Source organism: Magallana gigas, chromosome 2 (genome assembly GCF_963853765.1).
Source record: "Magallana gigas chromosome 2, xbMagGiga1.1, whole genome shotgun sequence".
Taxonomy (NCBI): domain Eukaryota; kingdom Metazoa; phylum Mollusca; class Bivalvia; order Ostreida; family Ostreidae; genus Magallana; species Magallana gigas.
The window spans coordinates 42,446,173-42,462,446 of NC_088854.1; the positions used below are offsets into that span (position 1 = coordinate 42,446,173).

The 16,274-nt window shown below is 33.6% G+C and overlaps 2 protein-coding genes across 11 annotated transcripts in view; one reads left to right on the forward strand and one right to left on the reverse strand.

The window, feature by feature from the left end:
- The window catches only part of LOC105335845 (inositol-trisphosphate 3-kinase homolog), a 41,021-nt gene extending 29,549 nt beyond the window's left edge, over nt 1–11,472 (forward strand). For all 6 annotated transcript variants that reach the window (XM_011439965.4, XM_034445177.2, XM_011439966.4 and 3 more), the window contains 7 exons: nt 177–261; nt 753–905; nt 1,398–1,470; nt 3,501–3,693; nt 5,072–5,245; nt 9,341–9,517; nt 10,064–11,472. In XM_011439965.4, the coding sequence (XP_011438267.3) occupies nt 177–261; nt 753–905; nt 1,398–1,470; nt 3,501–3,693; nt 5,072–5,245; nt 9,341–9,517; nt 10,064–10,138 (930 nt within the window). In that variant the 3' untranslated portion in view covers nt 10,139–11,472. The remainder of the gene's footprint in view (nt 1–176; nt 262–752; nt 906–1,397; nt 1,471–3,500; nt 3,694–5,071; nt 5,246–9,340; nt 9,518–10,063) is intronic.
- Nucleotides 11,473–12,695: 1,223 nt separating this feature from the next.
- LOC105335844 (protein turtle homolog B) overlaps nt 12,696–16,274 on the reverse strand; it is a 51,392-nt gene continuing 47,813 nt past the window's right edge. For all 5 annotated transcript variants that reach the window (XM_066076714.1, XM_011439959.4, XM_011439960.4 and 2 more), the window contains one exon: nt 12,696–15,762. In XM_066076714.1, coding sequence (XP_065932786.1) covers nt 13,791–15,762 — 1,972 coding nt within the window. In that variant the 3' untranslated portion in view covers nt 12,696–13,790. The remainder of the gene's footprint in view (nt 15,763–16,274) is intronic.

The window sequence follows — 16,274 nt, forward strand, 5'->3', positions numbered from 1 at the left end:
AAAGTCTTGGAACTTGTTGGGCGGAGAAAAAAAATTAGAGGTAATATAAGGATTCAAAGGAGTGAAGTCAAAATACATGAAAACAGTGAATCGGACCTCTGATCAATTCAACATATCAATGGCATTTGGAATATTTATGTTCAAAAAGTTGAGTTGTATTATTTTTGGTTTTGTAGACTGCCTTGGACCTCTCAGCTCCTGCTAGTGATGCTCTTGTGAAGAACAGGAAGAATGCCTGGATACAGCTAGCAGGTCACCCAGGTAACGACCTTGTGTTGATGTACAATGACCCCCTTGTAATAGTAACCATCACAAGCTGTACTGTGTATGGTAACTGAGTTACATACTTTGAGTGTTGTAGGTCAGATTTGGCATGTTTATTGTTTTATATCTAACAAGTTCTCATTACGTAATCGCTATACAAAATATTTCTCTGGTCATTAGGTCATCAAGCACAAGCTCTACACTAAACCAATCGGTATCATAATGGGTTTTTTTTAATGTTGAGTTGTTGGGTTTTTTATTTTTAACTTTTCAAACATAGGCATAAATGTGTCATATAAAACCATGAATTATGTACAACCAGGAAATATTGAGACAAATTTATATTTCCAAGTGTCATTACCTTTGTGCCTGCTGATTGACCAGTTAAAATACATGTACCCAACTTTAAAAAAGTATATCTTATTTTATCATTTGCAATACATGGAGTATTCCTGGAATAAATTTCATTTCACATTTCCGTTTCCCAGGAGCTTTTGCCCCTGCAGGACCAAGCACAATATGGAAGAGGAGGATAAATTTCAAAGACAGCACAGAAACGAGGGCCTACGAAATGCTGATGAAGGACTCGGCTCATGAAATTGTGCCTGAATTCTTCAGGGAAGTGGAATATAATGGAGAATGTATCCTTTTTCTGAGCACATAAAAAACAAGGTTATTAAAAATCTGGATTTAGATTGTCTAATACAGTATTGGCATTTTTATACACCTACATGTCGTTCAAAAGTTCACCGTCATAAACATGAAACACGGCAACCAGATATGTTTATTTTCTACCTTAAATGATGCTCTAAGCAATTTATACATTTTTGCATTGTCAAATAGAAAATGTCTTCGAATTTTTTTTTGTGCATTAATACTTACTACAGTCAAACTTTGTTATCTCAAACTAGATGGGACTGTATAAAAACTTCGAGATATCTGAGTATTCAAAATATCGAAAGTAAAATTTTAAAAATATAAGTGGTTGGGCTGACAAAACACTTTGACCTATCCAGATTTCGAGATATCAGTGTTCGAGATATCGGAGTTCAACTGTATTTACCCAAGTAGTACTTAATACTTTGCGAGTCATGCTACATGTAGCTGCTATAGTTTCCTTAACATTGATGAAGATTTTATAGAAATTGAAGATCTTTTACAGCATTTTATTAATCCAAATATCATGGATATTAAAATTGGAAAAAGGTATATTTTCATGTTTGTGTTACTTTCTTGAAATATTCCTGAAGTATATGAACTCAGCAAAATGAAGTTTAGTGTCTTGTTGTGAAACGTTTTCAATAAAGTAGCACACTTTGTTATATACACATTCCAATTTGCTCTACTTTTTTTTATCTCTGATAATTTTTAAGACATATGGTTTAATTAATGTCTATTCCAAATAATGAAATTAAAAAACATTTCCAAGCATGCAACAGATTTTTGCATCTTGTATATAATTATCAGTTTTGACATGATTAACCAAGAATTTAACCTTCACCTTTTACAAGGGTAGTGAATTCAAATTATTCATTATATCAGAATTCTCACAATATTGAAATAGGTACTAGCCGTGTGTTCTTTTTTCATTAACACATATGTGATTAAGGAGAGTTTTATGGGACATATTATGATAAAATTTTTAAGAAAAGACATTCTGATTTGATAGGCAAAAGGTGCTGATAGTTAAAGCAAATTGAACTTTATATTTGATGATTTTAATTTGATTTTGCGGCTTCAACATGCTAATATGATAATAATTCTGTTAGCACTTAAGATCTTTAAATGGTATCATGATGAAGATTCTTGTCCAATGGAACATAAAGCAAATCAATTTTTAACTGGGTTTTCCAACGGAAAATCCAGTTATTAAAATGTTGAAAATGGCCGCCTGGTGGGCAGCTGCTAAAAGGGTGCCCTCATTGTACGGATAACTACTCCTACAGTTTTCAAGATAGGAAGTTGTTCTTTTGCAGATCAATTGTACATATATCAGAGGTGTGCATTATGCTAGGATTTTGATTTCTGAAAATTTATGAAAAAATACCAGCTTTTGAACTTGGTCATTTTTTAGCAAAATATGGCATATAGGGTACCCTCATTGTATGGATAATTCTTCCTACAGTTTTCAGGAGAGGGAGTTGTTCTTTTGCAGATCAGTTGTACATATATCAGAGGTGTGCATATTGCTAGGATTTTGATTTCTGATAATTTATGAAAAAAATACCAGCTTTTGAACTTAGTAATTTTTTGGCAAAATATTGCATATAGGGTACTCCATTTCACTGGATACAGTAAGGTACAGTGTTTATCTATTCATGGTTGACATTGATTATGGATACAGTTCACATAAAAGAAAACCCGGTTTGATGTCACTTTGACAGCTTTTCACTTGTTGTACAGCTAGGACAACAGTGATGTAATTTTGCTTCATTATCAGAGCCTCCAAATTGCTTTCCAAACAAAATATGATTAACAGAAGTTTGTTGTAAACCATTACATTTGTATTAGATTTGTCTTGAAGATAACAACTCGCAATTTTAATACAACAAAAATTTCCAACATGCAATTTGCAGCTCATATTGCTGTAAATGGTAGAGTGGAATAATTAGATCAAACAACAGGAAACGTACTCCAATCTTATGTTGTACATTGGCTGGGTAATTAACAGATTCCAATTTGAATTGTATTGATATTCATTTGTACATACATGTATTGCAAACATGATAATTTATAATGTTAAAGCTGAAGATTGAACAGATTCTTTGTCCATTAGATTGTCAAATAATTCAGACAACCTGGTTTTCTATGAGAAAGTTTTATACTTAATTCACCAAATAACACTTGCAAAATTGGTCTATTTTAAAATACAAATTAGCTACGAAAAATTAAAAAGATTTTTTTTTGGGGGGGTGGGGGGGTATACAAAATGCTTCATCAAATGTTGAATTTATAGTTACACAAGTACTGGTCTATTCAATGAATGAATCATATAGCAAAATGACATAAACATGCAGATTTGTGCCAATTATTTTATTTGCAAAAATTAAGATTGCAGCACTGGATCAACATAGAAACAATTAAGCCAAACATAATTTAACCTTTGTTTCATACTTTGTCATTTCACCCTTGTACATGTATATACCAAATAAAATTTGGCTGCTATAATACATGAATCATTATATGATATGATGAATCATGTATGCAAATCTACATGTACATATTGAAATTTTCAGGACATTTATGGAGTCTGAAGTAAAGAACCCAGTGCTGCGTAAGGACTTGTACGAGAAGATGGTTAAGCTGTGCCCTGGTGCCCCCACTCCTGAGGAGAGGGAACAACAGGCCATCACCAAACTCAGATATATGCAATTCAGGGAGGAGGAAAGCTCCACTGCCGAGTATGGCTTCAGAATAGAGGCTCTACGGGTAGGTAGTCAACAAGTCATTTAAGGGAGATAGAGGTTTTATAAGAGGTTAACGTTTTCAGCTGAGTTAGCAGTTGTAAGTGTTCACAGCTGAGTATATATAGATAGTTAATGTTTACAGTTAATGTTTTTACAGCTGAGTAGGTAGTTTACATTATAGCTGAGTTGATTCTGAATAAAGGTCTTAATGATAGGTAGTAAACAATTCATGGAAAGATTGGTATCCATTCAACTGAGTATGACTACAGAATGGAGACTCTAAAAGAAGGTAGATGACAATCTAGGAAAGGAGGTGGATTACAGCTATGTTTGACCTTAGAATCAGTCTCAATAGACAGGAAACTTGTCATTTCCCATATACCGGTACCAGCTATGGCTGATGATTAAATTGAGCTATAAATATATCCCAAATGTGCAAAGAAAATACTATACATGTATTTCTTAAGGTACCGGGTATTTCCATAGGTATTCTCTACTTATTAATAAAAATAATGGGTAAGACATATCTAAGGTATCCATCTATTCAGGTTTCTCTATATATTTTTATGATGAAAGAGTTGCAATTTATAAATGTATAAATGTCTATATACAGTGCCAGTTATTCTGTTGCTATGGTTTTTCTGCATTCTCATATTGATTTCACCCTACGTGGTCACAAAAATACCCTTAAAAACCAATTAGCAAGGCGATATTTGATCCTATGGCAGGGTAGCAGAATGTTTTATTGTGGTTATAAGAAAGGATAAGTTACATCAGTTGTCAGAAGCGGTCTCTGAAAGGCCAATACCAAGAAGAGGCTGAATGGTCAATAAATCACCACAAGATCTACCTGAAAATTTTAAATACCTCATAATAAATACATTTAAATACCTTTATAATAATAAATAGCTAAAACCAAAAAAAAACCTTTAAAATTTTGAAAATTAACCTATATCTTTATACAGAACTCTTCATCTCAAGGAGATAAAAATAGTCAGAAAAGTTGGAATGATCATCCAGCCCTTGAAAACATCATGTGAAACAAGTTTCGTGTGCATCATATGCTCAGAGTTTAAAGTTTCTGGGAATACTTTTCTTTCTTTTGATCAATTGAAATTTCTCCATCTGGTAAACTGATATTTTAGATTTCATGAATCAGTCACAATTACTTTTCCCAGGTATATTGGTAAAATAAAGGAGAGGTATTATGAATGAAGATTCATAGAATATACAGATATTCAAATTGGATGGGGGTGGGTTAGGTGTAAAGAGGAAATTCAAATCACTAAAATGTCTTGCATTTTATGACACATAAGTATAAATTTATGACTAACACCCTATAGGGACTACATGTATTGTAAAAAACAATATTAATTCTATTTTGATTTAATTTTTCGTAGGTGTCTGGTGAATCACCAACCACTAATTTGAAGAAGGTGAAAACAATGGCACAAATAGAAAACGTTTTATGTAAATTCATCAAGAACCAGGACTCTGTGCGATGGAAGTTCCACAGCAGGCTAAAACAAATCAAGGAGAAATTCGAATCCTCCTCTTTTTTAATGTCACACCAGGTAATGAAAGTCTATAATTTGTACATTGTTTAGTGCATGTCACATTTAAATTCAAGAATTTTGCGTGTTCCATTTTGTCTTTCATTATTTCTTGGGCGACTAGTTGTAGATTCAGATAATCATTTTAACAATTATTTGTATTTGCAGTCATTGTATCTTGTCTTTGCTTAACATATTAAAATAAAGCAAATTTGGGTTTTGAGAGGTGTGAAACATTAATGTATAGTTTATTGTAAAACTTTAATATTAAGCTCACTACACCTTGAAACAGTTTCTCAAATCAGCAGAAAATTACCTGATTATGATATATAGCATGATGCATAAATGTGTATAAGTCAAATAGGTGTTGCATGTTCTTTAGAAAACTTGCTAACGTTTGTGAGAGCCATGTACGTCATAATGATTTTTTTTTTCACAGCAAACCAGTCATTTAATGTCTCTTGTAAATGATTTTTTTACTGGAAGAAGCTTGCTTGCTTAAATTAGTCTCCGGAAAACTGTTTATTGCTGATTAATCTCGAAGCTGTTGTGAAATTTGTTTTACAGGGTTTTTTTATGGATAGTTCATCTGAGCTGATGACTCAAGTTAGCTTTTCTGATCAAAATTTTTCCATTGTCGTTGCCGTAAACTATTCACATTTTGATCTCCTCCTCCAAAACCACTGGGCCAAATTCAACCAAACTTGGCACAAAGCGCTATTAAATGGTGGGAATTCAAGTTGAAGGGCCACGACCTCTTATAAAAGGGAAAATAATTTTGAATTTATGAATTTTAGAAAATTGTTTTCAAAATCATTAGGCTGGAAAAGTTTAACTTGTGTGGAAGCACCCTTCGGTAGTGTAGATTTAAGTGTGTTCAAATCATCATCCCCAGGGGTAGGTTGGGGCCCCAATTGGGGTCATAGGAATATGTAGAGAAATATCTAAAAAAAAAAAAAAAAAAAAAAAAAAAAAAAAGGTGTTGATTCAAGTTCATTCTATTCATCATTATCATCATCCTCATCCTCATCATCATCATCATCATCATCATCATCATCATCATCCCATAGGGTTGGATTGGGCTACTAGAAAGTGGGAAAGTTTAACATTATTTACATAGGAGTATTTAGATAAAAATCTTTTAAAAATCTTATTCCCAAAAACTAAAACAAAAAAAGGAGCTCAATGTTTAACTTAAGAATATGTTTTGAAAAAATTTGAAAATCAAGATATATACTCTACTTTGTGGTCTGGATACTCTAAAGCTTTTGTTGGCCTAATCATTGCTCAGGTGAGCAATGTGGCCCCTGAGCCTCTCTTAAAAACTATACATGAACCAACAATATATCCAAATTCTGCTGATCAGACATATTATCATCATACATTTTGTGTTTTTATTTTTAGTTTCTTCATTAACACATGCATGTACTTGCATAAATACAAAACTGGCAATTTGTATTTTTAACTTTTTAGCTCACCTGAGCTGAAAGATTAAGTGAGCTATTCTGATCACATTTTGTCCGTCGTCCGTCTGTTTGTCTGTCCGTCTGTAAACTTTTAACATTTTGAACTTCTTCTTTAAAACCGCTTATCCAATTTCAACTGAAATTAGCACAAAGCATCCTTATGGGAGGGTGAATATAAATTGCAGAAATAAAAGTCCGATCTGTATTCAAAGCAGAGAAAACCTTGAAACTGTAGAAAAAGGGGGGTGCATTTTTAAAAATTTTCTTCTCAAGAACTACTGAATTCCTTATGGGAAGGAAAATATAAATTGCAAAAATTAAGGGCTAATTCTGTTTTAAATCTGAGTTATTACGAAAATAATAATAAAGGAAAGGCGTGTTTCAATCAGTTTAATAGCTTCGGGTTCGGCATCGGTAAAATGGGTAGGCAAAACTTGGCCTGGGCAAAACAAAAAATTGGCAGTTATTTATCTGCCAATCTCATTAAAATTTCAGGATATTTGATGGACCAGTATATTTGTATTCGCTGTAAATATTGCTGCAAAATAATGCGTATTTGGAATTGACGATTGCCGATCTGCCCCGGCTTTTATTTTGCCACGGCCCAGGTTTGCATACCCATTTTGCTTGTTGTGCAACAGTTCGCGTATGAAGGGAAATTTTTGAAACATGCAAAATATATTGGTGCCGATTTTGTGAAGTAAATTGAGGCTTAATATTTCAATGCATTGACAGTTTTCACACATGACGTTGGTGTTAGCTTGTTCTGATTTTCGTTACGTTTTCATTATTTATGCTTTGTAACCTGGGAACTATCGTCTGTATTTCGTGATTATTACACATCAAATCAAACAGAGACTTTGGTAAATCAATTGTTTACCTGTGCAAATTAAGCAAAATCTGATGTATCAAAAAGTACTGAAATACAATTCATTCTATCGGTAATTCGGCATTATCTTTTGCGTAATGGTAGATTAATGCAATAGGTTTTGTTGAGATGCTCGGCATTTTCTCAAGTTTATTCAGTTTAAATAGATTTTGATATCGCTGACGGAAATATGTAGGTATATACATGTATATATATGATTCATTTCGAAAAAATAAATTGTGTTCTTTATTTGTTATAGTGCATGTTTCTTGTGTTTAATTGTTTACAGTTTCTATTTACTAACCATATTTGAGTGTTAAGCTTCGGATTATAAGCAAGATACAGAGATTTGCTCACAATTGTATGTTTGTACACAGATCTTAAAAACTAAAGATTAAAAAAGGAAAAATTTGTCAATATTTATTAAGAAAATTTTCAAAGTCTGTTCTTCCAGAAACCAACTTTAACAACTAATTGTGTATTGTAAACTTAACTTTTTTTCGTCATTATTACTCCTACTGTACATGTGATCCTTGACTGTGTTTGTGTACATTTGTATAAACTGATTTTGAACCTCAAATACCAGTGAACTGGTCTTGAGTGAATAAAAGAATTGAAAATTTTAGGCCATTCTTTTTTTCCATTTTAAATGCTGAATAGGAAATACCAAGTTAAAAATCTTAAGCTGAATGTAATAAACTCATGTGAACAAAATATGACTCAAACCTAGGCGAACTGTGAGCTCTGTATCTTGCTTATAATTCTACGATTGACGCTGAAATTTTGGTTGAACATGAATGAATTAGAGTATGTTAAATACTTGTACAAACAAAATAAAAGAATGATATTCTGTATATACCTACTCTCTGGGGCCCCCTCTTTATACCATAAATAATGTGAAATCTACATCAATTTTGATAGTTTTTCAGACACGAGTAAATAAAAACGACATCTTTAAAACAGTTTCCATAGTTCTGACACATTTCTGTTGCGGGGATAAAGTAATTATCGCTATACCTAAGAAAATATCACAGCAGAAAATTATCCTGGTTTGTACGTGAGGTAAATAACAGTCATTTAATTATCATAATGGAGAAGACAAATTAAATTTTTGAATGTTTTTAATTTGAGGAATTGAGCACATTGAGGTACAATTTTCTTCTTCACATCTATACATGTAGGATTTTTTAAATAAAAAACAATAATTATTATATTTTTTTTTTTAAATTGGAAGATACAAACTTAACAGTGTACCCCTACCAAATGTTAAGTTTTATACCTTGCGTAGGATTCTCTTATTCTGGTAAAAAAAATAGTATTTCATGAAGGTACAATGTCAAAGATTACGTGTATGCAAAAATAAGTGTAAAATTCGAATACTTTACAATATTTATTTTTTGTTATTCTACCGAGGGACCATATGGCACAATATCTTTTGAACGCCCATTGTTGCTCAGGTGAGCGATGTGGCCCCATGGGCCTCTTGTTTATGTAGCTTGATGTATATAATGTTAAAAGGATAATAATTGCAGCTAGCTTTTTATTGCCTCCGATAAAATTTGATATGATTTGTATCGATGAAAGCCTCAATTGTATAAAGACTGACAAACAGCTTTAGGTAAAATGAATCATGACTATTTTCACAACCCACAGGTTTTCTCACAGTTATTCTTAGTTCATGTATGTGTGTATTTGGAATTAGAGATGCGATGTTCATGTTTCTGTCAACGTACTTTAATAGTATCCAATAATAGATATCATCCTTTTTTTTTTTTGGTCTAGATAATTGGAAGTTCAATCTTGTTTATGTTTGATGAAATGGGTAATACTGGAGCCTGGATGATCGACTTTTCAAAGACCGTCCCTCTCCCTCAGGGTAAAACCCTGACCCACAGGGATGACTGGGCCCTGGGGAATGGTGAGGACGGTTACCTGTATGGAGTAGACTCTTTAATTAAGGTATGCCAAAAACTCTACAGCAGGGTGGTGAAATACATGTACATGTACTATGGAAGTTGACATTGGTGTTCTGGGGATTTGCAAGTGAACCTTAAAAGATTTTACAAGTTTCTCCTACTCTGAAATATAGGTACTATGTAAGTTGACATAGGTTTTGTAGGGATTTGCTAGTGAACCTTAAAAGATTTGACAAGTTTCTCCTACTCTGAAATACATGTTCATGTACTATGTAAGTTGACATAGGTTTAGTGGGGATTTGCTAGTGAACCTTATAAGATTTGACAAGTTTCTCTTAATTCCTTTTATGGCTCAGACTAAGGTCACATTCAATGTGTTTATCACTAACAATCTAGCATATCATATGATATAGAAGTCACAAACATTCCATGATTTTGAAAATTAATTACTGGTACTAAAAATTACACAAATTATAAATTGGTTACTAAAAATCTTTTTGATTCCTTATTGTAATAATTACTAAAAATTAATAATTTTTCTGAAATTGGTTATAAAAATTGTTTCCTATTGAATAATAACATTTTGTAGATTTTCGAGAACCTTGAATGCAGCAAGAGTGACTCTAGAAACATTCACGCACCGAACAATCAAGACGACGGTTAATGGCGGAACCGAGAGGAGGAATCTGCTCCACTGCAAGAAACTCCGCAAATCAAGAATCTCAAAACTTGGGGACCACAACAGTGTACCAAATCCCAAGGAACTGCATGCTTGAAGACTGTTGTATTGTGAAAGCATGGAGCCACTGTTTTATTTTTGAAAAAAAAAATCATGACAAAGGTTGAGAGATTTTGAAAATATTGAATACTAGAGGATGGTTTAAATGTTATAATGATAAGATGCAGGTGTACATGTTAATGGCAGATACCGGTACTTAATTATCATCTACAATGAAACAAAAAGAAACTATGTAGACAGTATAAACACTGGTGTCCAAAGCCATTGTACCATGCATCCCTTCAGAGAGTAAAAGAACAAACAACCTTTTAAACACAACATGCTAATTCTACAAGACTTGGCGATCATGCAAGCTATGTTTTAACTAAAGCAGAACTCTTGATTTTAGTTTCACAGCTAGTTTACGTTGGTTGTTCCTACGTTTTTAAAGTAAATACAGAAAACGGTGACCAAAAATTTGACAAGTTTGGTGATCGCAGATGAAATTCTGATGATACATTAACTCTTAAAAGCTTTGTACTTTTGCTAAATATGTGCTATTGATCTTGTAAGGAGCTAATGGACTCCCATTTCCATTATTAAACTTTATATGACCATGTACATTTTTTCATGTTCTTGTATTAAATGTGATAATAATCTTGAGATTTTCACCGATATTAGTTAAATTGAAAACATTTCAGAACAGATGAAAGAAGTGATGTGGTAGATATGAATTGTTTTGTTCAAGTTATATTATTTTTTTTTTAGATGGAATGAAGTGCTTAGAACACAGTTAGTAGCTATATTAACAAAAGTAATGAATTTTGAGTTGTATTCTTTTTTTTTTTTAGACAAACTGAGTTTTATTTCAGGGTACGTTTTAAAAGCTGTATGTGTTGCTGTGAATATTGTTTTAAAACTGTCTCGTTAATAGAAGAAAAATACAGGGACATTCTCTACTGTATGTGATTTTTGACCACCAGCATTGACTACTGTGTGTTTTATTTTTTTCCTGATTGATATACATTAATAATTGTAAACCAAATTGATATTTGTGCATTCCATTGGATTTGCATTGAGATAATACAAACTATTATTAACACTCTAAATTTTAAAGCTGATTATGATCAACATGTGCTAGTGCTGGCACAGTTGAAGGCCTCAGTGTTACAATGACTTGAATAGAGCTTTGTCATTTTGCAGTTCTATCAAAAACTGGAAAAGCAATCATGTGAAGCCAGCTATGGAAGTTATAATAAAATCATAAAATATCCACAGAAGTTTCAATTTTTCTATATAGATGGTTTTTGAGAAGATTATTCTCTACTTATTCCTATGTAAAATTACCCCCTTCCCCAGGAATCATTATTTGAACAAAGTTGAATCTACGCTTGAACAAGTTTCAGCTTTACTGGCCTTATGGCATTAGAGAAGAATGAAAGATTTTCCTCTATTTATTATGTAAAAATTCATTGGAACCCCACTTTATCTTTGGGGTCATGATTTGAATCTTCACAATCTGAAAATGCTTCCACAGAAATTTCGGCATTTTTAGCCCAATGGTTTTTGAGAGAAAAATTTTTAAAATAATAATTTCTGAATTATCTCCCCTTGAAAAAGGGTGTGGCCCTTCATTTCAGTAAAGGTTGAGATTGGCCCTTGGGATTTGGAGAATATGAAAATGTGAAAAGTTTACAGACCGATTGAAAGAAGGCAAATTACAAAAAAGTGATCAGAAAAGCTCAAATTAAGCTTTCTGCTCAGGCGAGTTAAAAAGTAGATCACTGAACTACTATAATTTAAAATTTTTTTGTTATTCAGCAAATCTATATTTTTCATACTACAGTGTATTAGGCTTAGTATTAACCCAGATTGAAGAAGATTGTCAGTTGGAGCATCTTACAACCTCAAGATATCTTTATTGAAAATGTAGGTCAGTGGCCTACTTTAAATTTTACCTTTGTTGTATGATTTATCTTAGCAACATTTGATATATCTTAAAACTTACATATGTTGTATGGCCTCCTTTTTAAATTATGTTTTATGCATCGTAAAATTAAACAAGAACTTTTTTTCAGTTCTGCAATTTATTTAAACAACAATATTGACATTTTTCAGTGTCTTTGCCTGTGATAACACTACGTATCGTTTTTGTACTATATAAACCCATAATACAAATGACAGCAAATTGAGGTGCAAGCGGGGTTAGCTTAATTATATTTATTTAATAAATATTTAATCTTACGAAGGCTTAAAATTATATAAATATAAGTAATAAGGAATCATTCTTTGAATATTATGAGGTGATAATTTCAGTCGGGGCGTGATCAAATCTACCATAAAGCACTTCGGGCTTTATTGGATTTGATCACGCCCTGACCGAAATTATCACCTCAAAATACTCAAAGAATGATTCCTTATTCCTTACTTACTGGGCCCATTTGCCTCGATTATGTTGACATTTTTAATATGTGTTGTCTTTAAAGAAACAAAGCCAAGCAAAAAGGATCTTCAAAATTTTATTTTTCTGTATTTTTAAGTATTTTTAAATTATTATTGTATATATTAAGCTATTAGGACAGCTCTTGTAAATCGCACACATTTAATGCTTACAAAATTTAAAGTCAATAAATACAAAAACATGCACTCACACCCATCAGTGTTCATATATACTGTATATAACAAACATGTACGTATATCCTGATAAAATGTAAAGAAAAAACTCAAAAAGTTGTTTTAAAATAGTCAAGAAAACAATTGGCTAAAAATACATAATGATATGAAAAACTAAATGAAATACATTTTCTTGAAATGCTGCCAAGTGCATTTGGTATCAACTAAAATAAAATTGCCGTAAATTTACTGAAAAAGTGTAAGAGATAAATACAGTACTTCAGTTTTGAACAAAAAAAGGTTGACTAAAATACATAAATATATTATTAGAAGAAAAAATCCTAAATAAACTATTGCACTAAATTCATCATAAAACATACTTATTCGGCCATTTTAAAACATTCTTTTAAATCAGAGTTAAAAAAAAAATTACGCCCAAAATAAGTATGTTCTGTTCAAAATACATTCCACAAGAGCTCACCATGCATAAAAAACTATATATACAGCCTTTCAGATTATGATATGTTTAAGAGTTGACTACAACTATATTGGAATTATATAACTTGTAGGTTCTATGAACCAGTTACAACAAGAATGGTATAAACAGACAAAGAAAAAAAAACTTAACCAAAACGACATAAAACAAAACAGCCTCAACAAGTGACCCTTAATAAAGCAGTCATGGACAGAGAAACAGGTGCTAATGTATACAACAAACTGTGTGGAATATAACTGTACACGCAACAAATAAAAAATACCCATAATATGATGCATTGCCATTCAAATCTGTGACAATAGGTTGCCGAGATCATAGAAATTTCTCAATACATATTCACACTGTAGCTTTTCAAGCATGTTTTGAAACTTCATGTAAACAAAACAAACAATATACATTTTCCTAAAATGTAATGACACCTCAATTTCATAGCATTCAATATCTGAAGATTTAACATTTACATCATGAATAAAGTGGAATGCACATTAATTACAACATGTCACTATCCATAGCTAAGCGTGTCTGTTGAAAAATTTCCTGCTGCTTTCGTCGAAACAGTTGAAACTCTTGGCGCAATTTCTCAAATCTGGCTTCAGAATTGTCGTACTGGCTTTCAACACTTGGTTTCGGGTAAAGACTATCATAAAACTCGGAAGTGTTTAAGCCACTTTCAATGGCCATCTTGAGATCCTCACTCTGTTTGGCTAATGGATAACTGCGGAGGGTGTTAATGAGATCAGCCTCCAATGCTTGCAAAGAGTCAAACTCATAGTTATCATCTGCAGAAGTGTCTTTCTGGAGACTTCCCGTGGCATCCAAAAATGGAGACGAGTCTTGACTGAGATCGTGCTCTTGAGGTGAGGCATATGAACTGAGAGAGTTTCTAGGAATACGGGACTGATGGGATGAGCCTGTGGCTTGTGATGTGTTCCGACTCCCCCTACCACTACTATTAGAATCTGGAGTGAGATCTTCCAAAGCGTAAGAGCGAGGGTCTGTAGGGTATCTGTGTCTTCCAAGACTTCCTCGACCAGAACTGTTCACGCTCGATCGACTACCCCTTTCTCCTTTATATGGAGCAATTTCGTGTGAGTATCTCTGTCGAGGATGTTCGACATACTGATCATACCCTGAGCCTAATGTTGGTGACAAGCTGAGATTTGGAACAACCTGTGGAGAATATGAGTAAGGAAAGTTTGTTTCTTGGGAGGGAAGACGTCCAGCAGATTTGGATCTTCTAGCTCTAGGACCTTTCCGAATTTTGTCCACAACCCCCTGAAGTTGGTCCCTGGTATACTGTGAAGGACCAAAGGAAAAGTCATTTCTGGGGGACTTTGGGCTGGGAGAAATGGGATCTAGATGTTTTAATGTGGTATTATCAGGGTAGTCAAGATGATTGTTAACCAAGGAATGCCTAGGATTATCACTGGCATAATCACTGGAATGGGATCTCTGTCTGTTATCACTGCCTCTTGATTTTGGTCTTGCTAGTCTCTCACTTGCAGATAATGGATAATTGTTTATCTCTGCACCACTCCAGTTTGGTTGCTCCAACAAAGTTCTAGAGTTTGTTTCATTGTAAGGAGAGTATGCAAATCGATCTCGAGCACCACTTGCGGATTCATTGAAAGATGGCATCACCGAGGAGATGTCTTCAGCACCAAATGGTTGGGTGAATCCGCAATCATCATCCACAGGATCTCCAATTAGGTACGTCTTATAAGAGGGTTTCATTGAGCTATGGCGGGGCAGAGAATGTCTGCCTGGAAATTCTTGTGGAGGAGGGGGAGGGAAGAACACATCAACAACAAAAGAGGAATTGACATTTTCATACAGGGGATCATACATGGAAATGGATCTTCCAGAGGTCATTCTCTGGAACTCTTTTGGAAGAGGAGGTCTCTTTGGTACAAAACCATTTTCGTCGTCATCGTCTATGTAACTTCCATGATAGCCTGAGGAATGAGGATGAGAATAAAATGAAGTGTCTGGGACTTGCTGTTCACTGGAATGCGGTGATGGCACATTAACATAAGTATGGTCATCTCCTGAAAAGTTTGGAGACTGAAAGCTTAAATCAAAATCACTGTAATGTTTGATATAAAGCGGATATTTCCCTTTGGCCGGATTTTTCCATCCGCTGCGTGAAGTGTCATGAGAATCCAGCCTTGACCTCTTGAGGCGTTCCTCTATCCCCTCCCAGTCCTCGGGGTCATGACCTGCCGAGTTGGGAAGCAGGTGTCCCTTGTCGGAGTTGTATATATACTGGTGAGGGTCGTAAAGCTGGGACTCTGCCATGTATTCCTGGGGAACCACGTCCTGCTCTCTGTGGATCTCCTGGGTGTCAGGCAGGATGTAGATTCCGTTGGCAATGGGGATCCGCCTCAAAGAGTGAGTTCTTCCTCCTGGGGATGATGGTGGTGACGGTGACCGCCTGCTACTCCATTCTGGTAAATCTTCACTGCAAGTAGAAAGAACAGTCACAATAAGATTGCCGATATTTGATTCTTCAGGTATTTCTTTCATAACATCAAAACAATCAAGTAACAGTTAACAAACACTGGTTATTTAAAAAAATAAAATTTCGAAAATAGTAAACAAAATCTCATTACTCTTATTGGTTCTCAAAGCAGACAATTTGTTTTTATTATTTGCTAAATCCAGTCAAATATTCATCATTTCCTGTCTTGAAGATAAATTGCATATTGTCAAATTAATGCCATCACTAAATAAGCATAAGACTGCACAAAGTATTATAAGCCATGCACGTTTATTTGAAGACAAACATGTACAAATCAGCAGCACTCTCTCTGTGAACGTAACCCCTCAGATTCCTCAACCGAGGCAAAAAATTAGTCTCAGGATAAAATGAAATTTTAAAAAAACAAAAAGTAAGCCACTTACATGTACATGTATTACCATCATTATATAGAAATAAAGAAAAAAAGAAACCATTTAAACAGCTTTGCCAAA